Below are 27,739 nucleotides of genomic sequence, written 5' to 3'. Positions count from 1 at the left end.
TGAGGCATCATTCAGTGAGTAACCGCCACATCATTGCCATGTCATTTTACATGAACATGTGCCATGTGTTTGACCTGAAGCACATAATTGTGCACATCATGACTAATTGACCTCAGAAACAAACAAGCATGTTCATGTTATATAGGCCTACAGACCTTCAATCTAAACTTAAACATAGGCTATTTTGGACATCTGTTCAAATCAATGTAACAGTTTCATACAGAACAACCTTTGTTTCCAGCAAAACAAAATAGGTTTATTTGGATTTCTGAAGGATTTTACTTCTGTTTCTATAGGCTATGTAACATTACATGAAACTCTATTTCAGACTTTAAGGATGAAATGTTTATTAGAATGTTACATAGGCCTGTAGCATAGACTGCGTAGTTCCACTGAATAATGGGGCAGAAATAGGACCATTAACCAACAGTAAGTACGTGATGCTATTCTGGTAGTGTAAGTGGATATGCCTACGTGTGCTTGTAACGCTGAATGATGTGCACATTCAAGACAATCCAGAGCGAAGCTCATTAGCGATGGCTTTCAGGGAGTTCAGGGAGTCGATATCCCACAATTCCGTGCGTTTTCACTACGATCAGAGAGCCGAACGCTCTAGAATTGGGAAACATTCCCTTCTCCCTGAGTCCTGTCAAGAGATGGAAAGCGTATGCTGTCGCCGGGGTGCTTTGGGGTGTGTGCAAGTGTGGATTTTAACATCACAGGACCGTACTCTCGGTTATCTCTCCTTGTAGATTCTTTTTCTGAGGGTGAAAGGGAACAAACTAAGGTAACGTAGATAAAATGCCTGTCATGTGTTTGAGACTTCTGTAGCCGGCAGTAGCTATCTGTACTGCCGTTTGCATGCAATAATGTCCGGGCCTAACAGTTATTAAAAGTGAAACAAACCGCTGATTGAATGTTTGCCTAGTTTTACCCTAGCTATGACACGTAGCTTGATCTGGCGAGTTTGTTTTCAGTAACCTAGGTGTGTATATTTTGTCATTAGCGGCAATTTGCTTTGGCTAGTCTGGCGTCGTGTCTTGTTTTTCCTTGTTTTCCGTCTGCCGGCTAACGTTAGGCTTAAACCTGAAGCCTTACGTTACCTGAAATATTGACTAGACATTACTGTAACCTTGAGATAAAGATCATATTGGTGCTTTCGGGATGTGATAAATGACTCTCCATCCATCAGATATATATATACCCGTTCCCTGCAGTAAGTTACACCTCAGATATTGCAGTTAAGCAATTCAGACAGTGCCACCCCTCTTTTCGGATAAATCCACCTTCTCCAGGGCATGTTTTAGCAGTAATGTTAACCAACCAATGTTTTGACATCCCAATTCAGTCAGTGTAGTGGACTGACTATGAACTCGAAACTAGCCCTTTTGGTGAACAGTTTATTTTGCTTGCCCTCGCGGTAACCTATGGGTCTAACAAATATTTTTCAGGCCACCCAGCTGAGCCCATTGCTCATGCCAGTGTGTTTCGGTTCCCACCCAATATTTTTCACTATCTGAAAAAGGACACCTTTTTAAACTTAACTGACATTTTCTATTGTGTCAACCTTCTAGGCTACACTCATTCATGATGCCAATTTGAATAATGGAACATGGTTCTTTGGATGTATGTTGTCCATGTAGCTTTGTTTGATCACAATATGAATAGCACTGGCAGCTAAAAAGCAAGTTTTAAACGTGGGGGGAGGCCTGTTTAGTAAACTCCAATGTTGATTCTAAGAGTGCACAGCACATTCCACCCCTCACAATGTCCCAAAACATCCTAGGCATCCTCATCCCTGTGTAGACAAACACAGAGGAGGCGTGACCTCTCTATTATGTCAGCTCATCCAGCATTCATTTCATTTGGGACCCTGACACACTCACTGTGAACAGAGTGAATAGGGTCATGTTTAGGAGCAAAAGGTGGAGTTTGATGCCGTGGGAGCGTTTTAGATTATTATGTAGCCAGTGTTTATTGTACTATCTTGTCTTGGTTGTGTTTGTGTGTGTGTGTTAATGGGTTGTTTCATGGTTGAGCATAAGACACATAGGAAAGGGCTTATCATATTTCAACCTAGACATAAGGAATTTCTTGGGCTGATATGATCACCTCCTTCCTGCGATCTTTCAACCCTCCTTATTCATTGGCACAGCTGTGTCAGAGTGTAATCCAACTGTGACAGCCCTGCCACATCACTCAGCTTATTTGCCAACGAGAGAGGACTTTGCACACAGCCTGGCTGAAGTGTCGCCTGTCCCGTCCATCCATCCTGTACTACACACATGAGGTTTGGTGACCCTTCATTCTGGTCCATCAAGCTGTTCCAAGCTGAACCTCATTTCACCACCATGGCCGTCTGTGGACACAGCTTAATGACAAGCTTCAGCTTGTTCATGGTTTTGGCCCAAGAACGGTCTCCTCAGTGTGGGCATCTCTCTCTCTCTTGCTCTCTCTCTCACTCTCTCTTCTTTCCCTCTCTCTCTCTCTCTCTCTCTCTCTTCTTTCCCTCTCTCTCTTTCTCTCTGTCTCTGTCTCTCTCTTATTTCCCTTATTCTCTCTATACTAGGTCTATGCCTGCATGCCAATACACAAACATGCCTTGAAGAGCGACTACTCTGGCTGTACAGCTAGCTGATATGAAATGCAAGAGTGAAACCCCTTGGAAAACTGACTGAGGCATCACTGCCTGACCATGCTAAGGACATGCTATGTCGTCAGTATAGGACAAGCATTTGGAATTGCTTTTTCAATCTCAGTGTGCATTTTGTTAATGTCCCCCCCTGCCAAAGCATATTTATAGATTAGTGTACCCCCCTCTGGGAGCTTTGATTGAGATATCTGCTATTGGATTTAACGAGGTCTGGCGGATACAGTGGTCGTCAGGACGCAGCGGGGGAGCCCTGACCCAGATGTGGCCCCGTCTCCTGGACATTCACCTCTGAACAGGCCCCAACCCCCCCCCCCGCCCTGGACAAACCCTTCTGATACTGCAACCTCTGTGCTTGTTGACCAGATTGTTTCTAGTCTTCTTTTGTATTCGTCCCAATATGTTGCCGAACTCCACAACAAAATGGTTGTTTACGGAGAGTCAGATAACGGAAGTTCCGATAATGAACTGAGATGACAACACAATAGGATCGATTCAATGTCAAGTCAGTGTCAAGAGATTGCAGAACAACATTGAGGAACTTCAACTAACCCTGTAATATCAGCTCTGTCTTCATCTTCTCTGAGATAAAAAAAAAAAACATTGATTCACAGATCTCTGAGCAAGTCACTCCTATTTTGGAACAGTGAGGGGTGTTTCTCATTTGTTCAGGACGGTATGTCCAGCTACCTGAATCCCTTTAACCCTGCTCTTCTCAAAGGAATGTACCTTCCAAGTCCAGGCTCCTCACTGGCCCTGTGCTCTTAGGTCTTATCTTATGTAATATGACTTATGGCCTGTTCTCACCTGTTTCAGTGCAAAACACTTCTTTAGAGTGGAGAGTATGAGTGGCGCCAGCCTAGCATGGGGCTGTTTGATATTTGACGGGATTCTGATAACTGTGAAAGTTTCCTAGTATGCAGCAGTCCAATGAAAAGCATTCCTGGCTGAGGTCTGTTTTCCCCTCTGTCGTAATTGATCTAGTCTAGTAGATGGGGCCCACATGAAATTCCCATTGAATAGGTAAAAGAGAGGCTGTGTGTGTGTGTGTGTGTGTGTGTGTGTGTGTGTGTGTGTGTGTGTGTGTGTGTGTGTGTGTGTGTGTGTGTGTGTGTGTGTGTGTGTGTGTGTGTGTGTGTGTGTGTGTGTGTGTGTGTGTGTGTGTGTGTGTGAATGTATGTGGGAGGTGTGAATAGGACTGGTATTTTTATATTATGTTTTTCACTGTAGGAACTCATGGGCCGTTTTAAAGGGACTGACACCTTTAGACTGTTTTCCACTGAAGGAACTGCCCCCGTGTAGGACCTCTTTCAGGGCCGTTTTCGGGGATGAAATCAGTTCTAATACATTTTGTGTGGCCCAGAAACTGCTCCGTGCCACTTGCAGTTATTGGTTAATTGCGACATGAGTGGAAGATTACAGCAAGCGCCATTTTTGAAATCAGCAGGATTTACTAGGTTACGCGGTGAATACAGCAAAATAAAATATAGCCTACGTAGTAGCTTGTTGAGGTTACGGTGAATGAACACAGGCAAAATGTCAGCTGAAATATAGCCTAGGCTTCAATTAATCATAATGGTGCGGGTATATTTATTTATCAAATGATTACAGCTGCCATGATGCCTTTTAATTGAGTATTGCATTTCTTTTTGTTATACACAGGAAAAGATGTTAAATTCATGACTTCCCACAGCAGCCAACTCTCACCTTGTTCACACAAAACAACCTAGCATAAGTATTATGACAGGGTGCACTCCAACCATCATACTGATGCATAACAATACTTAGATACTTAACAACAACAAAGATGCCTTTGTGAGCATTTCACTGGGCTTTTCAAGTTGGCACCTTCCTTCTTCGGTGTTTCCATGAATTAGGCACACAACACCTCCTAAAAGGCTCAACAGTGGGGTCTGATGTCCCAGACCCAGCCCCCTCCATACTCACAATGGGTTAGGACACGTGGCAATACCAGAGACTACAACAGATACTTGTCAAGATGTATCGTGAAAAGATTGATGACGTGATGGAAGAGCAAAACATTAGTCACTTGTAGGTCCGAAGGTCTTGAAAGAGCCGTTCCTGTAAACGTTTGCCCCACCTGGGAAGTATGGCGAGTTCCTGCAGTGGAAAAGCACCTTATTCAGGCTGTAGAATACTCCAGTGTATACATCTACCCAGTATGGAACTGAGTGGATTAAAAAAATCTTGGCTAGCTTATAAAAACAATAGCATCACCTAGGATTGGCTCTTGAATTTGGCCATAGTTCTTGGCCAAATCACTGGAGCTCCTCCTAGTTTGTGCTAGAGCTGAAAGAATCCACTGGACGCAGCGTATGCTAAATATTTTTCCTCAAGGCCTCCCCTAAAGAGCCTGGTAAATGTAGCGAGAGCAAGTTGTAAATAGCTCTAGCAGACATGACTTTCATGCGTTATTTGCTGCCCTTAGACCGCGTACAAGTACAAGTAGAGGCTGGACTGAAAGAAGTCAAGATGAAGGTCGACGTTTAGTAGGTCAGCAGGAAGTTCCATTTGTGTGCTCTTGGGTATTGCAGTGGCCCTCCCTGCCATTGTGACCCCTAAACAGACAGCGTCTGTTTAAAAACAGCCTGGTTGAAGAAACATTCCCCCCTGTGTTGTGCATTAAGGTGTCCCCCCAAAACAGTCTCAGGAGGAGAAGCAATTTGGCATGTCTGTCTTTTCCTCAAAGTCAAATAAACACACAAACCACTTTAACACATGCGACATAGTCAGAAGCACAACATCTGCTATTTGTGAGCTAAGCTTGGAAAAAAAACGTGTGTTTGTGACTGCGTGGAAGCCAAGTGACTGTTGAAGCCGGGGGAAATGGTTGTCAGTTGAACTTGTCGTTTGGAGTGTGTGAAGAAGTATCATTCCTTTGTCCTGTGAACAGACAGGTGCTCCCATGGTGAGGAAAAACCTGGTATAGTCAGTCAGTTTCAATCTCTTTTTCCTGGCCTGGTGATGTAGTCAATTATAGTGAAAGATAGCAATGAGTTTCTCCGGAGTGTACCGGTATTATGAATAGACTTTGATAAGCTAGGATTTTTATCTAAACGGTATCTCTCTTAGCTGTGAGGCTAGATTGTATTCTCTATCTTTAATTATGTCTTAGTTTTTAGAGACAGACTAGTCCATTTAAGTGTGTTTATACTCTGTGTTGGTTCGTTCAAGTCACTGCTGAATGGTCAGTTTTACACTTCCTCTTTGAGAAATCATGAAGCGATTTCGAATTGTCTGGGACCACTGTATGCTCCACAACGCAGGTAAAACGAGACAAGAGGAATCCTATTTGTGGATCAATGTTTCTGCTTGAAGCACGCACACACACACACACACACACACACACACACACACACACACACACACACACACACACACACACGCACGCGTGCACACAAACAACACAGAGCTGTGATTGCACCAGCCAAATTGTGTTCCCCTACGCTGCACTCACACAAAGACCTATTAAGTGGTCTTTTTCCCCCTGAAGTCAGCCCCAAAACGCTTGATGTGACTTAATTATGTGTGTGTGTGTGTGTGTGTGTGTTTGGGTCAATACCTGCTTAACATTTAGTGTTGGTATTTCAGTGGTCTTGGAATGTGAACACTGGAATGTGAATCAGTGTCTGGCGTAAGTGTGTCAAGCTATACAGCTGTTAAAAACATGCTCTATAATTTGTGGAATGTGTGTGTGCATGCAAAAGAGACCGAAAGATGGAAAATGGAGAAAGCATTGGACACTACCTCAATGTCTTCTTCAGTGTAGCATAATCATTTGTGCGTGTGCGTGTCCCTGTGCGTGAAATTAGAGGTTGTCTCAACCAGCATCTGAACAGCTGTTGATTGTTGATCATTGCACCTGGCTATGCATCAGTATGTGTTTATTTGTGACAGCTGAAGGTTAGTACTCTACATAGTAAGAATGTAATGTTTGTCAGAGAATATCTTTTCAAGGATAAATCCTTATTTTGAATGGAAATGAATGCAAAAGAGTGTGTGTGTGTGTGTGTGTGTGTGTGTGTGTGTGTGTGTGTGTGTGTTTGAAGTCATCAATGGTATTAATGTATGTGTGATAGCATATCTCTTGGTAATTATAGTGTGGCTTTTATACTATTATGTGTGTAGTAGGGATTCAATGGTCCAGTGGGCCCACGGTTCGGCCCATTAAACAATGAGCTATTTATTTAGTCTTTAGAAAAATAAAGCTTCTATTCAGAAAAATGGCAACATGAATGACTAGGCCTGGTTTCTATCTCAGCTTCCGTGAGGTAGCTTTCACTTGCTCTGGAGGTCCATCAGTGGAGGAAGCTAGATAGGAAGTCAATTTGTTTTCAATTTCTGTCTGTTATGTTTCACAGAGCTTTGCTGGGGAAATGTGTGCGTTTCATCAGGTGACATGTAACCACCGAATAGGGCAGCAAATCTTTGGCTATAAATTACTCCCACTGCTTTCGTTATTGCCTCTGGCAAGGAGGTCATGTTATTGGTGCAGTTTGGTAGTTAGTTTGTCCATCTATAAGCAGGATTACTACTGGCTCAGGATCCACGAAACTGGGTGGAAAGGTGTAACAAAAGTGTGTTGTCAGTGCATACAGAGCGCTGATAGGCTCCAGGAAAATGTTTCTTTGGATCTGATGTACTGCGTGTAGGCTGCAGCACAATATAATCAAGTTTTGGAAATTAAAGGAAAATGACAGACATCATAATACCACGGTTCACGTGTGCAAATTGAACTGTAGGGGGCGTACCGGACGGTTTGACATAATACCGCGTACCGCTGCATCTCTAGTGTGTAGTAGTATTTGAACGTGAGACTGTGTACTTTTCTGTGTGTGTGTGTGTGAGTGAGTGTAAGGCCGGCGGTTTGGCAGCAGTGTTGTGCACGTGTTGGCTGCCCAAACCTATTTCAGCTGAGGAACAGGCCTATTACCCAGAATCCTCCCTGGCCTCTCTCCCTCAGGGCGTCTGGAATCTCTGCTACGTTATGATTTTTCAGGCTGTTGTTGTCTGGACAGGCCTCTTAGGGGGAAATACCAGCAGCAGGCACCCTGGACTCACACTCACACTCAGACCTCTTTCAGGCCTGGAGAAGATCAAATCTTTGGAACCCTTGGTCATTTCTCCGTACTCTATTATCCAGTGACTAGACAGGTTGTCCGTATGTTTCTCTGAATTAGTTTTTCTCATGACTGGCTACGATGTTCTCTCCACTGAGCCAGGATGTTCATTTTTTATTTTTTTTTACTTACTTTGTTATTGTTTTGTCTTCAGATGAGGCAGATCAACTTAAAAGGGAAGTAGAAAGAGAGAGAGCAAGAGAAAGAGACAGAGATAGACATTCCCAGTTGGAAAAGGGTGTGTGGCTGTTGTGGTGTTTTTGGATGTGGGGGGCATATTATAGTGACCTTTCTGGGAGGTGCTGACAGCTCTGCGGTGGTCAAAATTGTGGGCTTGAAGATTCTTAGATTCTGGGTAGAAGTGCCAAGTCCACCCCCTATAATCTCCACTGTATTGACTACTGACTGACCACCAACACGGAGATTTTTCTATACCTCATCCTGCGCTGTATATCATGCCATGTGTGAAGGACCGAAGGGGGAATTCACCTTCTCACGCCATATCTCTCTGTGTTTGTCCCTCTCTCTCTCTCTCTCTCTCTCTCTCTCTCTCTCTCTCTCTCTCTCTCTTCCACTCACACACAAGCACACACAAGCACACACTCTCCCAGGGCAAGCCCACCAGGCTGTGTAGAAATAGATTTGGGATCTTGAGGTCTTTAAGCCTGCAGCTTGTTTTCTCAGGGCACCATTATCAGACCTCTTCAGACAGCAACGGCCTGTCTGCCCCAAGCAAGCCTTTTAAGGCCACAGCCCAAATGGTCTACTCTCCCCTTTCTTCCCCCCCTCTCCCTCTCCCTCTCTCTCTCCCTTTCTTCCCCTCCGCCCATGATGATGTGATAAGAGAAGCAGCTCCGCTCCGGCCGGCCTGCCTGCAGCCTCCAATCAAATGGATTGTGTGTGTTCAAACTGCTGTCGGTTTTCCTCACACCCTGTGTGAATGTGTACAAGAGGGAGTGAGAGAACGCGTGTTTGAACATAATGCTTTAGGGGACTGTTGAGGTTATCCTGCTTTGGACACGCTTAAGAAGTATTTTGTCAGTGAAATGTGTTCTCCTAAGAAAACCACCTTTTCCGGGATGAGGTAAACTGCTGGAGCATTAAACTGCTGGAACACTTGCTTATAACGGAAACCACAGAAAATGAATACTTTAAGGAGTGATTATTGCCAGTGACTGTCTGGATCGTGTCTACTTATCTACTAGTCATAGCACTTGACAATTTGATTACTGCTGTTTGTAAACTGGCGTGTAATTAGCATTGTGAGCTGTGAGCGCTTGACGATAAACAGTACAAATAAATTAGCCACAATGACATCAGATACCCATGTGATGTAACCTTCTGTAGCCTAAATGTTTGTGTTTCAAAAGTGAATTGTTGTTGTTGTATTGTCACTTACCTACTTATTAATGTTTACTTTTGAGATGGCCATGTTGCCGGTTTCATGTAGTATAAAGACCGTATTCTATGTTTTACAATACTTGGCTGTGGACTTTTACATGTTCTCTTGAGTCAAGCATCCCATGTTGATTTTGCGTTTGCCTGATTATCTGCATGCACTTGTTTTGTTCATTAAATATTCAGTCTGGTTACATTTTGCTTTATATTTTGATCTATAATGACTCAAGTCCACCATCCAGTGGTGGTTTGTTGAGCCTGTGCTGAGGTCCTCTGGGCACGAACTGGAGGATGTCAGTTTAGTCCGCCAAGAGTGCTGGCACTAGTATGGGCCAGTAGAATCAGGCTGATACTACTTCTGCCAGTACAGATGGGCAGAGGCACAACAACAGCCGGAGCAAATATAATAACCTTATTATACGCTAGGTCCTGTTTTCAGAGCATGTCAAGCGTTCTGTTTATTTATGAATGCTGACCTTATTCTCAAGTTACATATAACACTAACTGGCTATTTTTATTTCCCCAGATTGCGCTGTAAATGTATCAAAAATCTGGAACCCGGCATGAAAAAGGCGAGCAGGCCGGTGGCTGCCACCACCAAGGCAGCAGGGGGTGCTAAAACACAACTGGTTGAGAAGGGCAAAGCCGAGGGTGCTGCCAGCAACATGGGCACAGGGGGCAAAAGCACAGCAAAGACTGCAACCACGGGACCTCTATCTAAGGTACAAATACCCTTTTTTAAGGTGCAGCCTGCTATGTGAATATTTGGCCAAGTAAATGTGTTGTGGTTATTGGTGCAGATTGGTAAATTATTTGAACCCCTATCCTTTGCCAGGCAAGAAGCAGTGATGATCTGCCAGCTGTGACCACTGCTACAGGAGGAACCAACCCTGGTGCCAAGACCAAAAGGACCAGCAACCCCGGCACCAGTAACCCAGACATCAAGACCAAGACCACCTCAGGTGTCCCTTCTTACTTTCTTTGGGGGTCAACTGGTGTCCTTTGATTATATTGAGGGTATCTAACGGCAACTCCACATTCTGTCCTCGTATTACTAGCTCTGACTTTATTTCCTGCTCAGACTCTCTGTTACAGTGTCTTCCTGAAGTGTGTCTCATCATCTCCTCTTGTCTCCATTAAGGCTCCATGAGCAGACGTGGGACATCATCCCTATCGAAAGAGCCCGGCTCCAGCCGCGAGAGCCTGAGGGAACGCTCCAGAGCCAGTGCCACCAAGAAGGCCTCAGGCCCGTCTGACCCAGCCGCTCTCCTTAAACGCTCCCGTTGCCGTCAGCTGGCCGAGTCAGATTCCCGTATGAGCAAGTCCCGCTCGGAGGGCCAGATCAGCCAGAAGGCCCTCCTGGAGGCCCGAGTCAAAGACCTGCTGGGCTTGGCCAAGAACAAAGACTTGGAGCTCCTCCACCTTAGAGCTGAGCTACGAAACATGCGCACCCAGCTCGGGCTGCGTGAGCCTGAGCCAAGTGAAGCTGAATGCGTCGGTGAGGAAGCCAGCAGTGATGCAGCCAATAGCGGTGAAGGGGATGAAGCTCCAGAGGTGATGCCCGCCCTGGAGAAAGTGCCCACTGCCCAGATCAGTGCTGCCGATGTGGAGTCGACACTGCTGCTCTTGCAGGACCAGAACCAGGGTATCCGTGGTGAACTCAACCTGCTTAAGAGTGAGAACCGCATGCTGAAGGACCGCCTCAATGCACTGGGCTTCTCCCTGGAGCAGCGGCTGGATAGCCCAGATAAAGTCCTTCGCTGCACCTCCCTGAGCCCGGAGCCCACCATCAGCAGTGGAGGTTGCAGCGGAGGTACCTTGGCATCTTCAGCCGAAGGCTCGGCCAGGGGCTCCACAGAGGACCTGTTGGCCGATCATCGGCGGCTGCGTCCGCTTTCCCCCGAGGCGGCTGACAGCGAGTGTAGCGAGGTTTACCAGCCCGTCACCTCCAGTGACGACGCGCTGGACGCCCGCTCCGGCTCCTCGTCCGAGTCGGAGGGAGGCGGTCTCCCGTCCTGCTCGTCGCCCTCCCGCTCCCGACGGGGCAGCAGCGCCGAGGGCAGCGAGGTGTCGGTGGCCTGCCTGACGGAGCGCATCCACCAGATGGAGGAGAACCAGCACAGCACCTCAGAGGAACTGCAGGCCACGCTCCAAGAGCTGGCCGACCTGCAGCAGATCGCCCAGGAGCTCAGCACCGAGAACGAGCGTCTGGGCGAGGAGCGCGCCCTGCTGGTGGACTCGCTGTGCCAGCAAGGCGAGCGCCTGGACCTCTACGGGCGCCAGCTGGAGCTTTTCCGAGGCTTGCTGGACGAGCACCGTGTCCCGTACGCCAGCGACCAGGACCTGGACGCCCACAAGAGCGGGCGCTACGTGGAGCTCGAGCGGCGCTACGGCGAACTCGTGGAAGGGGCGCGCTGCGAGCGCGAGCAGCTGCTCGGGGTGCAGCAGCAGCTGAGCGGCGCGCTCAAGATGGCCGAGCACGAGAACGCCGACGCCCAGGGCCTGGTGGCGGCGCTCAAGGAGCGGGTGCAGCGGGCGGAGCGGGTGGCCGACGCCGAGCGGCGCGAGAGGGAGATGGCGAGGGTGGAGCTGGACGCCCTCAGGGTGGCGTCCGGCGGGGATCAGGCGGAGCTGGCGCGGTGCCGGGCCCAGCTGGAGCAGGAGAGGCAGAGGGTGGCCCAGCTGATGGCCATGCACGGCGCCGGGGAGAAGAGCGACATCCGCCACCTGCTGGACAGCGAGAGGATGGAGAAGGAGCGGGCGGAGGACCGGGCCGAGGAGCTGCAGGAGGAGCTGGGCCACACCAGGGTTCAAGCAGCGCAGCTCCGCGACGCCATCAGCAAGGTGAGGAGCAGGGAGATGGCGGCACGAGAGCATCAACACACACATAAGGTTATATTTTCTCATGGTAGATATTAAACCCGGACAACCATAAATAGTCAGACCGTAAAAATTCCAACACTGCGAATTCCACATGTGTCTTACTGTCTTCTGTTATCACAGTGACAGTGCAACTCTGTGTGTTTGTGCTTGTGTGCCCCCACCCAGCTGGAGAGTGACTTTGGGGCGTTCCGCGGCGAGGTGCAGCATCAGCTGGCGGACCAGAAGCGTGCGCTGGAGAAGCAGCGGATGGATCTGCAGGACAAGGACACGGAGATCTCCAACATGAAGGAGACCATCTTTGAGCTGGAGGACGAGGTGGAGCAGCACCGTGCCGTCAAACTCCACGACAACCTCATCATGTCTGATTTGGAGAGTGAGTTCCGCAGGCAGAGTTGTCTTCTCTCTGGTTCCTTCATTACTTTATCCCTTTGTCACATTAAATATTGATACATCTGTTTATTGTTTTATTTATTTCGTTTTTGGTGTGGTGATTTTTATACATATTTGTCCAGTAGAGGGTGCTATCTGAAAGGCATCCTGTTGGGCAATTTCTGAGTGCAGGTGGAGCTGATTATTGTCTCTCTCTTCATGTCCCCTAGATACAATCAAGAAGCTAACAGACCAAAGATATGATATGGACAAGGAGATTAAAATCCTCAATCGCAAAATACGGGTTTGTATGGCTTACTTATTCATGTTGATGATCTAGAGGAAGCCTTTTGTAATGTGCAGGATGACCAGATTCATGTGGAGTTTTTAGGCTATCAGGGTTTTGAGTGTGTGTGTGTGTGTGTGTGTGTGTGTGTGTGTGTGTGTGTGTGTGTGTGTGTGTGTGTGTGTGTGTGTGTGTGTGTGTGTGTGTGTGTGTATTTACAGGAGGAGTCTGCTGAGTGGCGGCAGTTTCAGTCAGACCTGCAGACTGCGGTGGTCATTGCTAATGACATTAAGTCTGAGGCTCAGGAGGAGATCGGGGACCTGCGACGGCGCCTGCTGGAAGCTCAGGAAAAGAATGAGAAGATGAACAAAGAGCTGGACGAGGTCAAGAACCGCAAGTAAGACTGCACGAAAGTGGAACTGAAAGTGTGTGTTTGTGTGAAAGCGTATGTGTGTTTAATTTTATGTTTACTTTTGTGCTGGGTGCATATTTACAATGTCCCAGAGATGAACTCAGGCGTTTTGTGGTTGGCTAATTCTACGAATATATGTATCAAAATAAACCTGTATAACTGTGCATGAGTTTGTTTGTTTTTATGTGTAATGTGTGTGTGTATGTGTGTGTGTGTGTTCCAGGCAGGGTGAGGAGCGTGGGCGTGTGTATAACTACATGAACGCTGTGGAGAGAGACCTGGCTGCGCTGAGGCAGGGCATGGGTCTCAGCCGCCGCTCCTCCACCTCCTCGGAGCCGTCGCCCACCGTCAAAACACTCATCAAGAGCTTTGACAACTCCTCGCAGTGTGAAGGTGAAAAGACTTCAACTCTCTCTCATACACACACACACACACACACGCTTTTACACACAGGCGTGCTTACAAATAGCAAGTCTAAGATGCTCTGCAATACAATGACAGAGAAGCCATACACAGATCTGACGTTCTAATCACTTTTGTTCCCTTACTTTATAATAGCAAGTGTGTTATTAATATGGTGTGTGTGTTTGTGTATTCACTCGTGTCTGCTGTTATCAGGACCTGCCACCGCTGTTGTGCCTGCCGTTGCCACGGCATCCATTACTCGCACCCCCCTGAGTCCGAGCCCTCTGAAGACCCCTCCAGCTGCTGCCATCTCTCCCATACAGGTGAGCTTAGGTCACAGGGGTCATAAGGTCATAGTCAAGGTCGTGGTCATGACTTCACCTGTAGAGACTTAGTCTACCAGAGTGTGAGGAAGACACACAGATTTGATTTTAGTCCTGCGTGTATATGTGTAAACTCATATGAACAATATCAGTCTTAATCTGCAAAGCCATCTCAGACAAGTAGTAGAAGCCTCACATTTGCACCATAAGGAGGGTGTAAACATTAAACGTCTAGAAGGTAAGAAAGTAAGACTGCATTGGGTTGTCGGACTTGAACCAGCAACACATCTGGATCAGACAAGAATTACATACTTGCTTTTTTGAGAGGGAGAAGTCAGCTAGTACAGGCTGGCCTGAGCCCACTGCGAATCATATGGCATCCCTCCCCTCGCAACAGAACCACATGGAAGGTCATAAGACAGGAAGGTACAGTGGATTCCTGTGTCTGTTGCCTTTATCTGTGAGCATAAACCTGACATGATATGGTAGCCATGGTGTTATGAAAGGAAGTATTCTTGCATGAAGCTCGTAGGGGGAGGCCGGTCCATTGTTGTTTAGGGAAATGCCATAAGACACAAGTTCCTGAGCTTAGATTCAATTCATTTCATTGTCTGTTGTAAATTCCTCATAGTGTGGGTTTGTGTAAAGGACAAGATTGTGCCAAGAGGACTTGGTTCACGAATTGCCTTCAGGTTTTCATCCTGCCTATTCATTTTTATGTGACACTCACCTTCATGACCTTTTGTTTGTAAATGTAATCAAAGGGGGATTTCTGTGGCTTGACATCCTAATGGAGTCAGCAGATGGACTGGATGCCTGCTCACGCAGTCGCCTACACACAATACTGGATGCTGCTTCCGCTGCTGCAGTTGCCATCACTCTCCCACTCCCGTTTATTGGTGTGTCTCTCTCTCTCTCTCTCTCTCTCCGAGAGGCTTGCACTTAAGCCACTTAAACTGCACCGCCTCTCACTATGTGGATTGAGATGTGAACAGCAGAAGTGTGACCGGACGCTTGGGGCTCCCCCCCCTTTTTCTCCACAGAGCGCTCCTGGACAGAGGTCCTCTGCCGATGGCTATGGGTCTCAGTACACGCTTTATTTTCAAGCCCACCTTCATGGGACAAAACAGGATGTTTGTGCTCAGAAATGAAAGAGAAAGGGGATATTTATAGTGTTTTTCTCTAGTGCCGGGATCTGAATTCCCCTGTTTTTGTCTCTGGGAGAGAGTGACAGTACTGTCTGGACCATATCGAGTCCCCTCGGCCAGGGTGGATAGTAGTGTAGCTGTGCTCGTGGATCGTAGCTCCGGGACACGGACTGTACCATATATGACCTTCAGGAAGAGAGTTCAGTTATGAAATTCAACGAGTTTGGTCCATGAATGAGCATTACCGCAGGGCAATCTTCTCCCAGCAAGATTCATATGACCAGGAAACGCTACAGTCTGTCATGGCTGCTCATTTTGATGTTCATAAAAGCGGTGCACATGAAAATGCGTGACCTTTCTTTCAGGAAGGTCGCGCAGGTTTATTAAAGATGAAATATTCAGCAGTATGTCTCCATGCATCTGGGCTCATATGTGAGGAAGGGGGAGGGGGCGGGATGAATGTATAGTCTAGACTCTAGATGACGGGATAGAACACAGTTTGCCCTGAGAGTCCATAGCATTAGAGATTTACCCAACTGTAGGAAACGGGTCTCTTTATGGATACTGGATATACTGGAAAAAACATTCAAACTATTACATGAACTTACTGTTAATGTTAATGGTGAACTTGCGTATAATACGCCTTACCAGATTTCATGTTCACCCACATATCTCCATTCTCAGTTTGGTGAAATCGATGACTGTGAGACACAGTCTCTTTAATTAGGCACGTCTCCCACAAGGATATGTCTCCACATTCCCCCAATCTGACTAACGATTTCATTTGATTTCACTTCGGTAATGAGCCAAAAAAGGAAGACGCTGGCCCAAGCGTCTGACTGCGACTGCACAGTAAAGCCAGGATGCCCCATGGAGCTGAATGCTTGGCATACCTCTGCGGAGCGGACCATCTGCGTGTAATTAAGTTAGGCAGTGTGCGTAAGCGTCCCAGCAGACGTGATGCCCTACATGCCCAGAGGGCATTAAATCCCACTCATTTCGACTGCGTGATGAATATGAGCATTGTTGGTTTCGAACAAACACTGCCTTATGATTGCGTGTTATTGGCCGTTTTAAAGACGAGTAATTGTCGTCGTATTTATAGCACTTTATCGCTCAAATGTTTCATGTGGACACTGTCACTTTTTCAGTGATTTATATGAGCAGGAAGTCTCAATTCAGTATTTCTAAAACCCTCCACTGTCTAGGAAGTTTGTCCAAGGAGGACACGCCGTGCCAAACTGTGTGCCTCTCCTCACTGCGACCTTTGGCCCTCCATTTTGTGTTGGCTGTGCATTAATGCGCACACACAGGTTTGCGTCACTCTAAATAAGGGTTAGGATATTTATGATGCGTGGACATTGACTTGAACTGTGATCTGTTTGTTTTCAGAGGCACTCTGCATCCACGCCCAAACCCCTCTCCTCTCTGGTGGACAAGAGATCAAGCTACTCAGACCTCAGTATCGCAGGTATGTTCTTCATCCCTCACACTCCACTGGGCCCCCCCACACACACACATACACACACACACACACACACACACACACACACACACAAAAGCAGATGTGAATACTCTCTTGGGAATCTGAAACAGGTGTGCACAGCTCACCTCAGATCTTACACAAACCATACCATATGTGTATCCTTATACAAACGGCTTAGGCACACAAGCAACTCGACTATTTACTGAGTTAGGGTTCAAGAGGGCTGGGTCAGAATCCAAGTATATACCAAGTGTTTTGTTGCATGGACACAGACAGACAGACATTTTCCGACACACAAAACAATTCGGGATTCATCGGTAGCCAAAATCCGCCAGCTACTAATGTAGGGAGCTGCTTTGTGTGGCCCTTGGGTGTGTGTAGTTGTGCTGTATGGGTGTTCCACCATTTTGTAATTATGCATACGTCAGCCTACCTCAGGCCTCTAGCCCCTCCACTTTAATATCTCTCCAAATAATACAGTTTGAATAAAACACTGAGCCCATACAGTGGCTCATAACGCGAGGATGGTTACAGTGTGTGTGTGTGTGTGTGTGTGGTAACCCAGCAGGAGACCACCTTCTCCGTACTCCACCAGGCACACGTCCGGGCTCAGCTTCCAAGTCCATCTCAGGTATGTTTGTATTTGGGGTTTTATTATTATTATTATTATTGTTGTTGTTGTCGTCGTTGCTGTTTTCTCATTGTAGCAGTTACCATGCAGTGAGTGCGTATGCGTGCGCGTGTGCGTAAAAGTGTATGACTGTTTGTTTGTTGACGGCCCTGTTGTGTTTGTCAGTATCTCGACGGAGCAGTGAGGAGCTGAAGAGGGACCTGTCCGTCACAGAAACCACTGGCTCGACCCCCCTAATTACACTTGGATCCGCCTCCCCTCAGCTGTCACTCACCTCTAGCTCCTCCCCCACAGCATCAGTCACACCCACAACCAGAGGACGCTTAAGGTATGTAACAAAAACACCTGGCCCTGTGTTAATCAGGCAAGATATAGGGCTCTAACGTCAGTGCAATTGCAGTTGCAAGAATACAAAGGCAATTGCCTGAAACTAGATCAAAAGAAATTGCCTGCAACTGGAAGGTAGTGAACTGTGAGCATCTAACTCTCACTAACAACAACCAAAATGTCTAACTGTGTGCTGCATAACAGTAAACAACACAAGCAGTGGAGGCTGATGGATTTGTTTAAGAATGGAACATAATAGACCATAATCAGTAAATATGATAAAGTTATTGCTATTAAATATTGAAATATTGTGGGATTATAAAATGTCCCCAAGCGCACCAAAGTGAAATGCTGTACAAAGTTACAGTGTTGTCCTACACATAGTGTAATCTCCCAAAGTGGAGTGCAGGTCACAGAATTATCATAACATTATCTGTCCAATAAAATACTCGGATATACTTGTCTGAGGGCCTTGGGATGAGGTGTTATGAGTGTCCAAATAAGAGCTTGTTGTTGTTCACACTGTGTAGCGCTTCACTTCTGCTTTTTCTATTCGCCTTTTCATTTTCCCCCTCTGCTCGAATGTGTGTCTGTGTCTATATTTGTCTGCAATTTATCTCGTCACCCACCTTCTCTGTCAACTCATGTCGAGTATCAACTCATGTCTCTGTGTCTGTCACTTCCTGTCTGACTTCCTGTCTGGCTTCCTGCTTTACCCGCACACCTGTTTCTGTCTGTCTGGAGCTGCCCGTTTATCTCCCTGTCCATCTGCCTGTCCGTCTGGCAATCAGTGAAGGTCTTAATCTCTCTTCTTCCCATCTGTGTGGCATGACGGTAAGAGCTCCAGTGCCTGTTACAGTAACTCTCTGACGCTAAGAGCTCCAGTGCCTGTTACAGTAACTCTCAGATGACTGGCCTCAGTGGAGCCTCATGAGTGCTACATGAATGATGTTTGTCAATGGGGTTTTTACATCGGCTGGCTCTAGATGCTTGGTGTTGCGTAACAGCAGCTATCCGCTTTCTCATGGCGGTGACTGACGCGTTATCAGAGCCCAGGAATGATGGGAAGGCTGCTCCGAGCTGAATGCCCTTCAGGAGGGTCGAGATGAGCGGGTGTGGGCGGCTGTTTGAGAGAGAGAGAGTGCATCACAGTTCCTGGCCAGGTACAATCGCTGTAATTCAATCCCGGCCCTCAGTGCACACTGAATGGGCGTACAGTGCAGGTAGCAGCTAAATGGGCAGTAAGGAGAGACCCTGCCTGGGTAACCCCCTTGTCTTTATATCCCCCTTTATGCTTCCCCAAAAGACCCCTCCTCAAAGCCTCCAGCGTGTTCCCTTGCGTCCATCATTCTCTCCCTCCCTCAATTATTGATGTCTCTCTCATCCCCCCCCCCCCCCTCATCATTCCCCCTCTTTGACATGTAAGGCCAGTGACACACCTAGAGCAATAGCAGTGTTAAATATGCATCAGTTAATCATCATCATCATCATCATTATTTATTCAGGGAGAATTGACTGAGCACAGGGCTCTTTTGCAGCAGTGCTTATCATCACTGCCTCAGCTTCAGGGCAGTCCGGCGGGCAGCCTGACGGCCTGTCTGTGTAATAACAGCCTGGATAATTGGGCCATGTCACACACACTGAGTGTAGTGGGTCAAATAATGATGGCCTTGTCGTGGAAATTAGGGGGCTGTATTGATTGTTGTTGTGGTATTAGAGAGATCGACAGTTAATCACTTTGTCTGTCTGTGTGTGTGTGTGTGTGTTTTAGGGAGGAGAGGAAAGACCCCCTGGCAGCCCTATCGAGGGAATATGGCGGCTCTAAGAGGAACGCTCTGCTGAAGTGGTGTCAGAAGAAGACGGAAGGTTATCCGGTATGCAGACATCCAAACACACAAACATCACCCACATGCAAACAGTCTCATGTTACTGTTCAGATGGAGAGTTTAGAGAGCTCTTCATGCACTCTTGTATTTATCAAATGACTGCATTGGATGAACCGATACATACTCTAACGAATGAACCAGTGCGCGCAACCATTGATATTCAAATGCAACAGGAGTGCACCCAGACTACTAATCATAACCCAGCATTTCCTGAAGCTGTAGTCGGGCCCCCACTGGTCAGAGGTGTTGCCAAGAGGACCACACACACACACACACACACACACACACACACACACACACACACACAAAGAGTGATGGAGAGAGAGAATGAAAGTGTTTTTCTAGCCATGTGAGCTGCAGACTGCTTCCTTCCTCTCTCTTCTGTCATTTCCCTCACTGGCCCTTAATGTGTTTACTGATCAGCCAAGACGATCGGGCAGCCCTGCCGCGTTGCCGTGGTTCCCATTGAGGCAGGCACCTTCTAGGAAGTGTGCCAGATTTAACTGCCCGTCCACACACACACACACACACACACACACACACACACACACACACACACACAGAGACAGCGGGGGTCAGTGGCCCGGGCTCGGCCAATCAGGAACGAGTGCGTCTCACAAGGGGTTCCGTGGGGTCATGGGAGAGAAATCTGCATTTTAGGTCACCTTTTCCAGGGGGAGGTATTTTTAGGTCGCCTTGTTCCACTTAAAAGTCACTCGAGATTAATGGTACCTTGAGGTCTCTCTTTGTTGTCCTTCTAAATGCAAGGGCAGTCCACCTTTCTTGCCAGCTTAAAATCCTATTATTCAAGCTTTTGATCCAGCAATATACCATCTCTCTCTCGCTCTCTCTCTTTCTCTTTCTCTCTCTCTCTCCCTCCGTCTGTTTTCTGCCTGTCTTTCTTTCTTTCCTTCTCCCCCTCTCTGTCTCCCTCTCTCATATGATGAATGGTAATGGGCGCGGTGATGGTGCTCGTTTTTCACCGTCCGCTTAATGTGTTCACTCCAAGTGCTCTGGCCGTGTGCTTAGAGTGCTCTGCTCTCTCTGAGTCACCGCGCAGCGCCACTCGTCCAGGGCCTCTCTTTCCTCTTCTCCTCCTTTTTTCTGCCTCCTCTTCTTCTTTTTCTTCTCTTTTTTTTCTCCCCCCTATTTCCACACAAATGATCTTTCATGCGCTCCACAGGGCCTTTCCTGCTCTTACGTACACACACACACACACACACACACACACACACACACACACACACACACACACAAACGCTTCCCATTACCGCTCCAATCACCAGCACCAGCAGAGAGGCGCAGGAGCGGCGGTGTGTTTGTGTGCGTAACATGTGTGTCTCCGCTGTTTGCATGACTCATTGTCTCCGTAGCAACATAGAGCGTTTGCAAGGACATTAGTGTGTTCCAAGAAACTAGACTGGTCACTTGAGTGAAGGCATGTGTTTTCTGTTTTTCTGCTGTTTGTGTTTTTGCCACTGGATGGAAAGTTGGCTGGCACGGTCTGGTATACCTGATGGCTGTGGAGAGGTGAAGCTAATGAATCCGATGGATTCTGCATACATGCAGTTTCCATGATGGAAGTGTTTTCGTTGCTTTCGTGAGCTGGTGGTTGCAGTCAGTACCCAGTAAGCTGACGTGTCCGCTGCAGAAGGAACGAAGGACAGGTTACGTTTTTTTCTGCTGATTTTATGACTGCTCAGTTAAGGTCATGTGACCTGAAACCCTCTGTCTGGGCCTATGGCCTTCACACCCAAGACAGAATGTTGTTATGGAGTGTTCAGTAGTGCATTGAGTGTCTGAGAACAGTGGAATGTTCCAGAACGTCAGAGAATGTCCATAGCACACATTGTACGGCTAGCTTTTATGTCTGCCATGATGAATGCTCTCCGACGCAAGCCAGCTAGCTCAAAGGGAATCATTTTGCAGAAAATGCTGATGATCCACTGCAGATGCTGGCTTTGTCACTGTACAACAAGGTGGAATTTTATAGGGCAAATGTTCCATTGGTGAGGGAATGCTGCTTGTGTGAAATGTGTGTCTGTGTTTTTCTTGGGAATCTTGAGTTGTAAGGTTAGTCTGAATGTAGAGCATGTAATCAATTCATTTCTCACATCTTGTTCCAGCATGATTTCAACACTCACATGTGCAGCAAATAGATGCTTCCAGTTCTGGAGCTGGGAGCAGAAGCATATCTGTTGCTTTCTTTTGAGATCTTAACTTTGAGGAACCTTCTAGAAGGGTACGCTGTGGGATGAGGTCATTGTCACACACACAGCATGAGAGCAGGACTAAGGTCTGGCACCTCTAATGAGTGTGTGGGTGCCCGCTATGAACCCAGATCCATGAGGTAATTGCCCGTGTGTGTACCCTGTAGGTGTGTACCTCTAATGAGTGTGTGGGTGTCCGCTATGAACCCAGACCCATGAGGTAATTGCCCGTGTGTGTACCCTGTAGGTGTGTACCTCTAATGAGTGTGTGGGTGCCCGCTATGAACCCAGACCCATGAGGTCATCACCAGTGTGTGTACTCAAAGGTCTGTAGAGTTTCTGCTGATAAGCTTCAAGTAAGGTAGTGGGCAGAAACTCAATTTGTAGTTTCAAGTTTGACCAACTAAATGATTCCTTGTTGACTGAATGAAGATGTTGCATTGTTTGTTGATCTGTATCTGCCTTTTATGTGGTGCTGTGTCTGTGGATGGCTGCCATTTTAATCTGATCATAAACATCCATTACACTGTGTGAGATGGCGAGAGCAGGAGTTGTGAATTGTTCGATCTCTCCCTCCCCACTGGCTTTTGAGTCGTGATGACGGGAGATTAGAGCCTGCGGGAGGCCCTCTGTGGAGCCTGTGATGAGAACAGTGCCACAGAGACTCTCGCTCTGCTCTCGGCTCTCCCGCTGATCTGGGATCAGCTAGCTGTCCTTACACAACGGTCTCCTGCTCAGTCTCCATTTCCTTTCCTGCTGCCCAATGGCTGGAGCAATTTTCACCATCCACTCCTGGTGGTGTTTGTCCTAGTGTGACTTTTCGCAGAGCTCTGGTTCTCTCAGCAGGGAAATGTCAGTTAGCATCGGACTTAGCCCTTACTTAGCAATGACTCAGAACACCTCAGTATGCATCTTTGCTTCAATTCCCTTCCCATCTGTAGAGATCATGTCTAGTTTTAAAGACGTTATAAAATGAGGCATTGGACACTAATTAGACTGTTATGACCGGCCTATAAAGTTGTTTGTTTGCATGCAAGATGTTGTTCTCCAAGTACTGCCTTTGTGTCTTTGCATCTAATTCAAAGACTGAGAGGTTGTCTGTCGTTTTCTGTGCTTGAACTTAACAAATGGCTCATGATTCTGTTGTATGTTTCATGCAAGCCAGTTGGCATATTTAAGATGGTTTAAAACAAAAAAAAATAATGTTATTATAAATATTCACATCTGGTTGTTGAAACTCTCCTAAAATCATGCATTGTGTTTTCCATTGCCACTAGTCATATGTCGTAGTTTAGTTCCCACATGCAAGCATTCCTTGTGACAGGCCATTACATTAGTTCCTGGCTGTACCATTTTGAAGAATTTTGACTGAAAATGGAATCGATTTCCCTTTCAGTTTCCCATGCCTGACACTATCAGTCAACGGCCTGGGAACTTTGTTGACATATAACACTTCTGTGCACAGTGTTGGGGAGTGAGCAATACATGTAACAGCGTTACGTATTTAGAATACAAAATATGAGTAACTGCATTAAGATACAGTTACAATTTAAAAATTACATTTTAGGACATGTATTCTGTACTGGAATACATTTCAAAAGTAACCCTCCCGATACTGTGGGTGCAGTAGTTGGCTCCAATCATAAATGCTCAAGTTTCCATTAGGCAGCCATTAGAACTCACTCGCCAAAGCCCCTGGAGTGTGTTTCAGAAATGACTGCATCGGCCAGCTGAAGCCTCAGTCTTCATACACACATTTGTCTGCATGAAAACATGTCTCTCGCAGCTCCAAGAGTGCGCCATAAAGAGATGACAATGCCCACTGGCCTTTGCCGCACGCCAACTCATTTGAGTGTGTGTGTGTGCGTGCGTGTGAGTGAGTGAATGTGAATTATCCTTGAGCAAACACAGCAATAAAGCAGGATGTAAACATACGTGGCACACGTGCACACACACACACAGCCATACACACACAGTTGTGCATACACACACGCACCATAAGCCACTCCCTACCAGCGGGACCTCTCCTGTCATCTGAGTGGTTGACATTCGGCAAACAAACACATATGGCTGTTGTATTTTCTCAGTTGTTTGGCGGACAGCGAGTCAATAAAGACCTGATAAGCATCCACTCTGGTGCTCAGGAGACAATAACAAACAAGACCGCAGTGTCACACAGATCCAGTGCTTTGTTGGCCTTCGTCAGATCAACAGAGGGCTCTCCACAAAAAAAATACAATTTTAAGTGCTGATTGTTTCTTGTTCGGTTTCATTTTGGCTTTATCAGAATCTCAGATAGTAGAGTATTCATTTTGACAGCGCTGGAGTTACAACACAAGACGGTCGTTATCATCTTGTTTGCAAATTTGATTATAGCAGATGGATGCCCAAATGATTCTATTTTACTGATGTTTGTCTGGCTTTATTTACTTAAGCCTTCCACTCACTCACTCACTCTTTCTCTCCTTGCTTCTTTCTCCAGAACATTGACATCACTAACTTCAGCAGTAGCTGGAACGACGGTCTGGCGTTCTGTGCGGTCCTCCACACATACCTCCCAGCGCATATCCCCTACCAGGAGCTCACCGGCCAGGACAAGGTCAGGTGTCTGCTCACCGCACGCACATCTGTATACACACACACACTCACGATCACACACACACACACACACACTCACAATCACACACACACACACAGGCTCTGAGACCTGTTAACAAAATACGCTCTGAATCTATATGTGTGTGTTTCCATTTTGCTCAAACACGAACAGTCCTTCTGAATGTCTGTATCACTTCTGCTTCGTCCACAGAGGAGAAATTTCACCCTGGCCTTCCAGGCTGCGGAGAGCGTAGGGATCAAGTCCACACTGGTTAGTGTTCAACTCTGCCCTTTCATAAATACTTCACCGCAGTCCTACCTGCTGCTATTAACGACATGTTTAGAGTCTACTGAGTATACTGTGAGAATGTGTAGTCTTTATTTGGGTAGGGGAGAGGCGCGACTGCGTCAAGAGGAAAGACGTTAGCATTCTCCTGACTCCTGAAACTGCCTAGGCGTCATGGCCTTAAAAGACTATGTGCTCACACACAGACAGAGAGGGGCACTGCACTTATTTACGGTTGGCGTCAGGCTGACTGTGGTCTGTGTCCCTGAGTGACACACCATTGTTCATCACTGTCACTCACCTGCTGTTTTTCCCTTTTTTTTTTTTTACTCCATCCCTCTTGCTTTGTCTGCTGTCTCTTCTCTTTCTCCATCAAATCTTTTCATTTCTCTCAATACACACATCTCTCATTGTCCCTTCCTCCCTCCTTGTCTCTCCCTCTCTCTCTCCCCCCCTCTCTCAGGACATTGGTGAAATGGTGCACACTGAGAGACCTGACTGGCAGAGTGTCATGACCTATGTCACAGCCATCTACAAGTACTTTGAGACCTGAAGACCCCCCCGCCCCCTCCTCCTCCTCCGCCCACCACCACCCCCCCTACCTGGACCTTCTCCAGAACCTCAGAGATGGCGCCCCCTCAAGCACACTTCCTGATTGCGGGACTTCTAACAGACAAAGCAAGCAGACTTTAAGCAACGACACTGAAAACATTAAAGGCTTCGGCTTCCGAGGTGGTTGTGCTTCGCGCGTGCGGACTCGAAACCTCCTCAGCCTCTACTTCCTGCAGCAGTGCAGAGCTCCTGCACAGCAGAGGGTGCATGCATCTCTCAGCGTCTGACCGCCATCCCACTGCACCAACACAGGCGCTCTGTACAAGATTGGTGGTTTCATGACTGCATGTATGTGCTATGTGAATATGACTACATGAGCAGGCCTTTGGTTTTTTGGGGGGATGGGTGGAAGGGTTCCCTCCGAGCACAAACCTACCTTCACTTCCTGTCTACCTTGGCTGCTTGGTCTCTTGTAGGCCACTAGTAACGCCATACAACTAGCAAAGTAGAAAAAAAAAACTGAAGAGACTGAGATCATAGTTGCATGCCTCCACTTTTCATTGTGTCAAAAGAGTAGTGTGCCAGATGACCACTAGGGAAAGCCTTTGCTCTTCCGTGGCTCCGTGGTGGTGATCGTGCCTTACCCTGACCCTCAATTCAATCCCAGAATGCTCAGCATTGACTTAGAACGTGCTTCTTGAATCTGGGGAAAAGAAATAGATTTTTTGTGTGTCAATAAGCTCATTTCTGTTTTTCTCCAGGGGGAGACCCTGAAGCTTGTTTTTATCAGCCGATGTTCCACCCAGTGCCAAATTGAGTTTGTGACAGCTCTGTTGAAGTCATTGATATTGCTTACTATTGGTGTCCTTTTCCTAGTTTCGAAGTCTTCACACTCCTGAATATGCACGTAAAAGGGACACTCTACAATGACAATTCTCTATACCAAGTTTTTTATGTATGAAAAATGATTTCAATTACAATTGTATATTCCAAGCACACTTCATAGTGACTTTTTGTGCAATGTCTAAGCTATAGCTAACGTGTCCAGTAGAACAAGTACCTCTGAATGTTGGTCGCACACATTCTTTGGACTGTAGATCTTGCCCATTTGCCTTTGTCCTGACACATTGCTTGTCAATACCCCCCTGAACAGATGATCAATCCTGGCTGAAATCTACTGCTGTACCCACAAGAGTTGCCAATACCTCACCTCAGTGCTTTTCCTTTCCTCTGTACTGTAATCCTCTAAAATAACATTGCTAAGTAATCTGATCATCTTAAACAAGCGCCTTCATCAAGGCATTTTTCTAGAAGCCATGTGGATTTCCACGATCATGCTCTCCACAAGCATTGCTTTGGAAAAAGGATTTCGAATCCCCGTTTGGCATTCCATTCCAGCCTCATCTCGGATAATTTGCTCCCGGGTTTCAAAGCACAAGTAGGACAGAGGTGAGGCAAGTGCCCTCTTCTTGCCATTTTTTCAGTTAATTTATCTCAAGCGCAAAAGCTAGGCTGAAGCCCTAAACTCATCCAGAGAAACAAAGGGGAACCAGCTTTGAATGCGTGCTTGGTTGTGAACAGCATTGCTCAAAGGCTGCACTGTTTTAGAATATTTTGGAGCTGGTCTTGAGACACCGTACAGTAGTACTCCGATCTCACAGCAGCACTGGACCACGCATGCTGTTCTGTCGGGGAAGGACACAGCGATCGCCACGCTGTCTGGTTGGATGCCTTATTCTACTGGAAATCCCTGTCAAACTTCTTTGAACTCCCCTAAAACAGACTTCCTGGATCCCGTGTCAGACAGCTTGTCAGTATGAGAAATGAAAACATTCTACAGAACAAATAATATTGGTTGTGCCAAACTCAATACTGTCTAAGAACTTTTCACATTTTGGGCTTCATACAGGGTTGAGATGATTGGTTTCCCCTTGGGTAGTGGCCTTGAAATATCCACAGGGGAAAATGGCCACAAGGGCCACAAGACCTCTTGTGATCGTTAATGTTGAAGCTGTGCTTGCATAATGATGTGCAAGGGGGTTGAGGAACGTACTGTTAGTTTAGTCAACCACAAGTTCAGATTGGGATCTCCATGCTATCTCTAACTTACCCTAACTGCACACAATCAGAAGACCACGGTCAACCGAGTCTGGTGACTTTTCTGCACGATATTTATATGTTCAGAGTAGCTAAGCCCAGCTATTTGTTTGTCTGACGCAAACTCTGTAGTTTGCAGGCATAAGCACATGTTTTATTATTGTATTAATGAAGGTATTGGAACATATTGGCTTGAGAACAAAGGCATAGACTTTAGATGAACTTAAAACACTATAAAAACAACAAACAGTAGATTCAGTGATTAGTAGACCTTTATAACACACAAGCCATCTGACATGGGGGAGACTAAAGCCTGCAGAGAGCTTGACGGTGAGTTTTCTGAGAGCGTTGTGCATATTTATATTAAATTTGTCTGTCTTTTATGGCTTTGTGTTTCAAAGAAAAAATGGTGTGTATGTGAGGTGTTTGTTGTGTCTAGTCAGAATGCTTGTGTGTGTGTAAAAGGGCAGTAGAACTCAAACTGAACTGCAGCTCATTAAGCAATGAAGTTAATTTGCCTCTGTTAAAACCATTTTTAAAAGTTTACACTTTTTGTAGTGCTATTTACACTGCTAAGTATCACCCGATCCTTATTATGCTGTTTATTTGTCTCGTTTTCAAATAAAAACTAATCTACTGTATGTCAACACG

The 27,739-nt window shown here is 46.6% G+C and overlaps 1 protein-coding gene across 4 annotated transcripts; it reads left to right on the top strand.

Annotated features, from left to right (window-relative positions):
• Nucleotides 1–454: 454 nt before the first annotated feature.
• On the top strand, nt 455–27,729 carry specc1lb (sperm antigen with calponin homology and coiled-coil domains 1-like b). Of its 4 annotated transcripts, none has more exons than XM_031577225.2 (16): nt 455–691; nt 9,716–9,911; nt 10,025–10,151; nt 10,331–12,033; nt 12,238–12,445; nt 12,672–12,745; nt 12,949–13,124; nt 13,363–13,532; nt 13,758–13,867; nt 16,408–16,486; nt 17,070–17,132; nt 17,298–17,460; nt 19,231–19,333; nt 24,038–24,154; nt 24,365–24,424; nt 24,903–27,729. In XM_031577225.2, the coding sequence occupies exons 1-16, from the start codon at nt 537–539 to the stop codon at nt 24,990–24,992; spliced, it is 3,594 nt and encodes a 1,197-aa protein (XP_031433085.1). In that variant the 5' UTR covers nt 455–536; the 3' UTR covers nt 24,993–27,729. The 4 variants fall into 4 exon arrangements, with proteins under 4 accessions (XP_031433085.1, XP_031433084.1, XP_031433087.1 ...); XM_031577224.2 differs by having other exon boundaries at nt 17,067–17,132; XM_031577227.1 differs by having other exon boundaries at nt 596–787; nt 17,067–17,132.
• Nucleotides 27,730–27,739: the final 10 nt, after the last annotated feature.

This window comes from Clupea harengus, chromosome 12 (genome assembly GCF_900700415.2).
Source record: "Clupea harengus chromosome 12, Ch_v2.0.2, whole genome shotgun sequence".
NCBI classification, from domain to species: Eukaryota; Metazoa; Chordata; class Actinopteri; order Clupeiformes; family Clupeidae; genus Clupea; species Clupea harengus.
The sequence above is the reverse complement of the archived record's forward strand: the minus strand, read 5'-3'. Positions and strand labels throughout refer to the sequence as shown.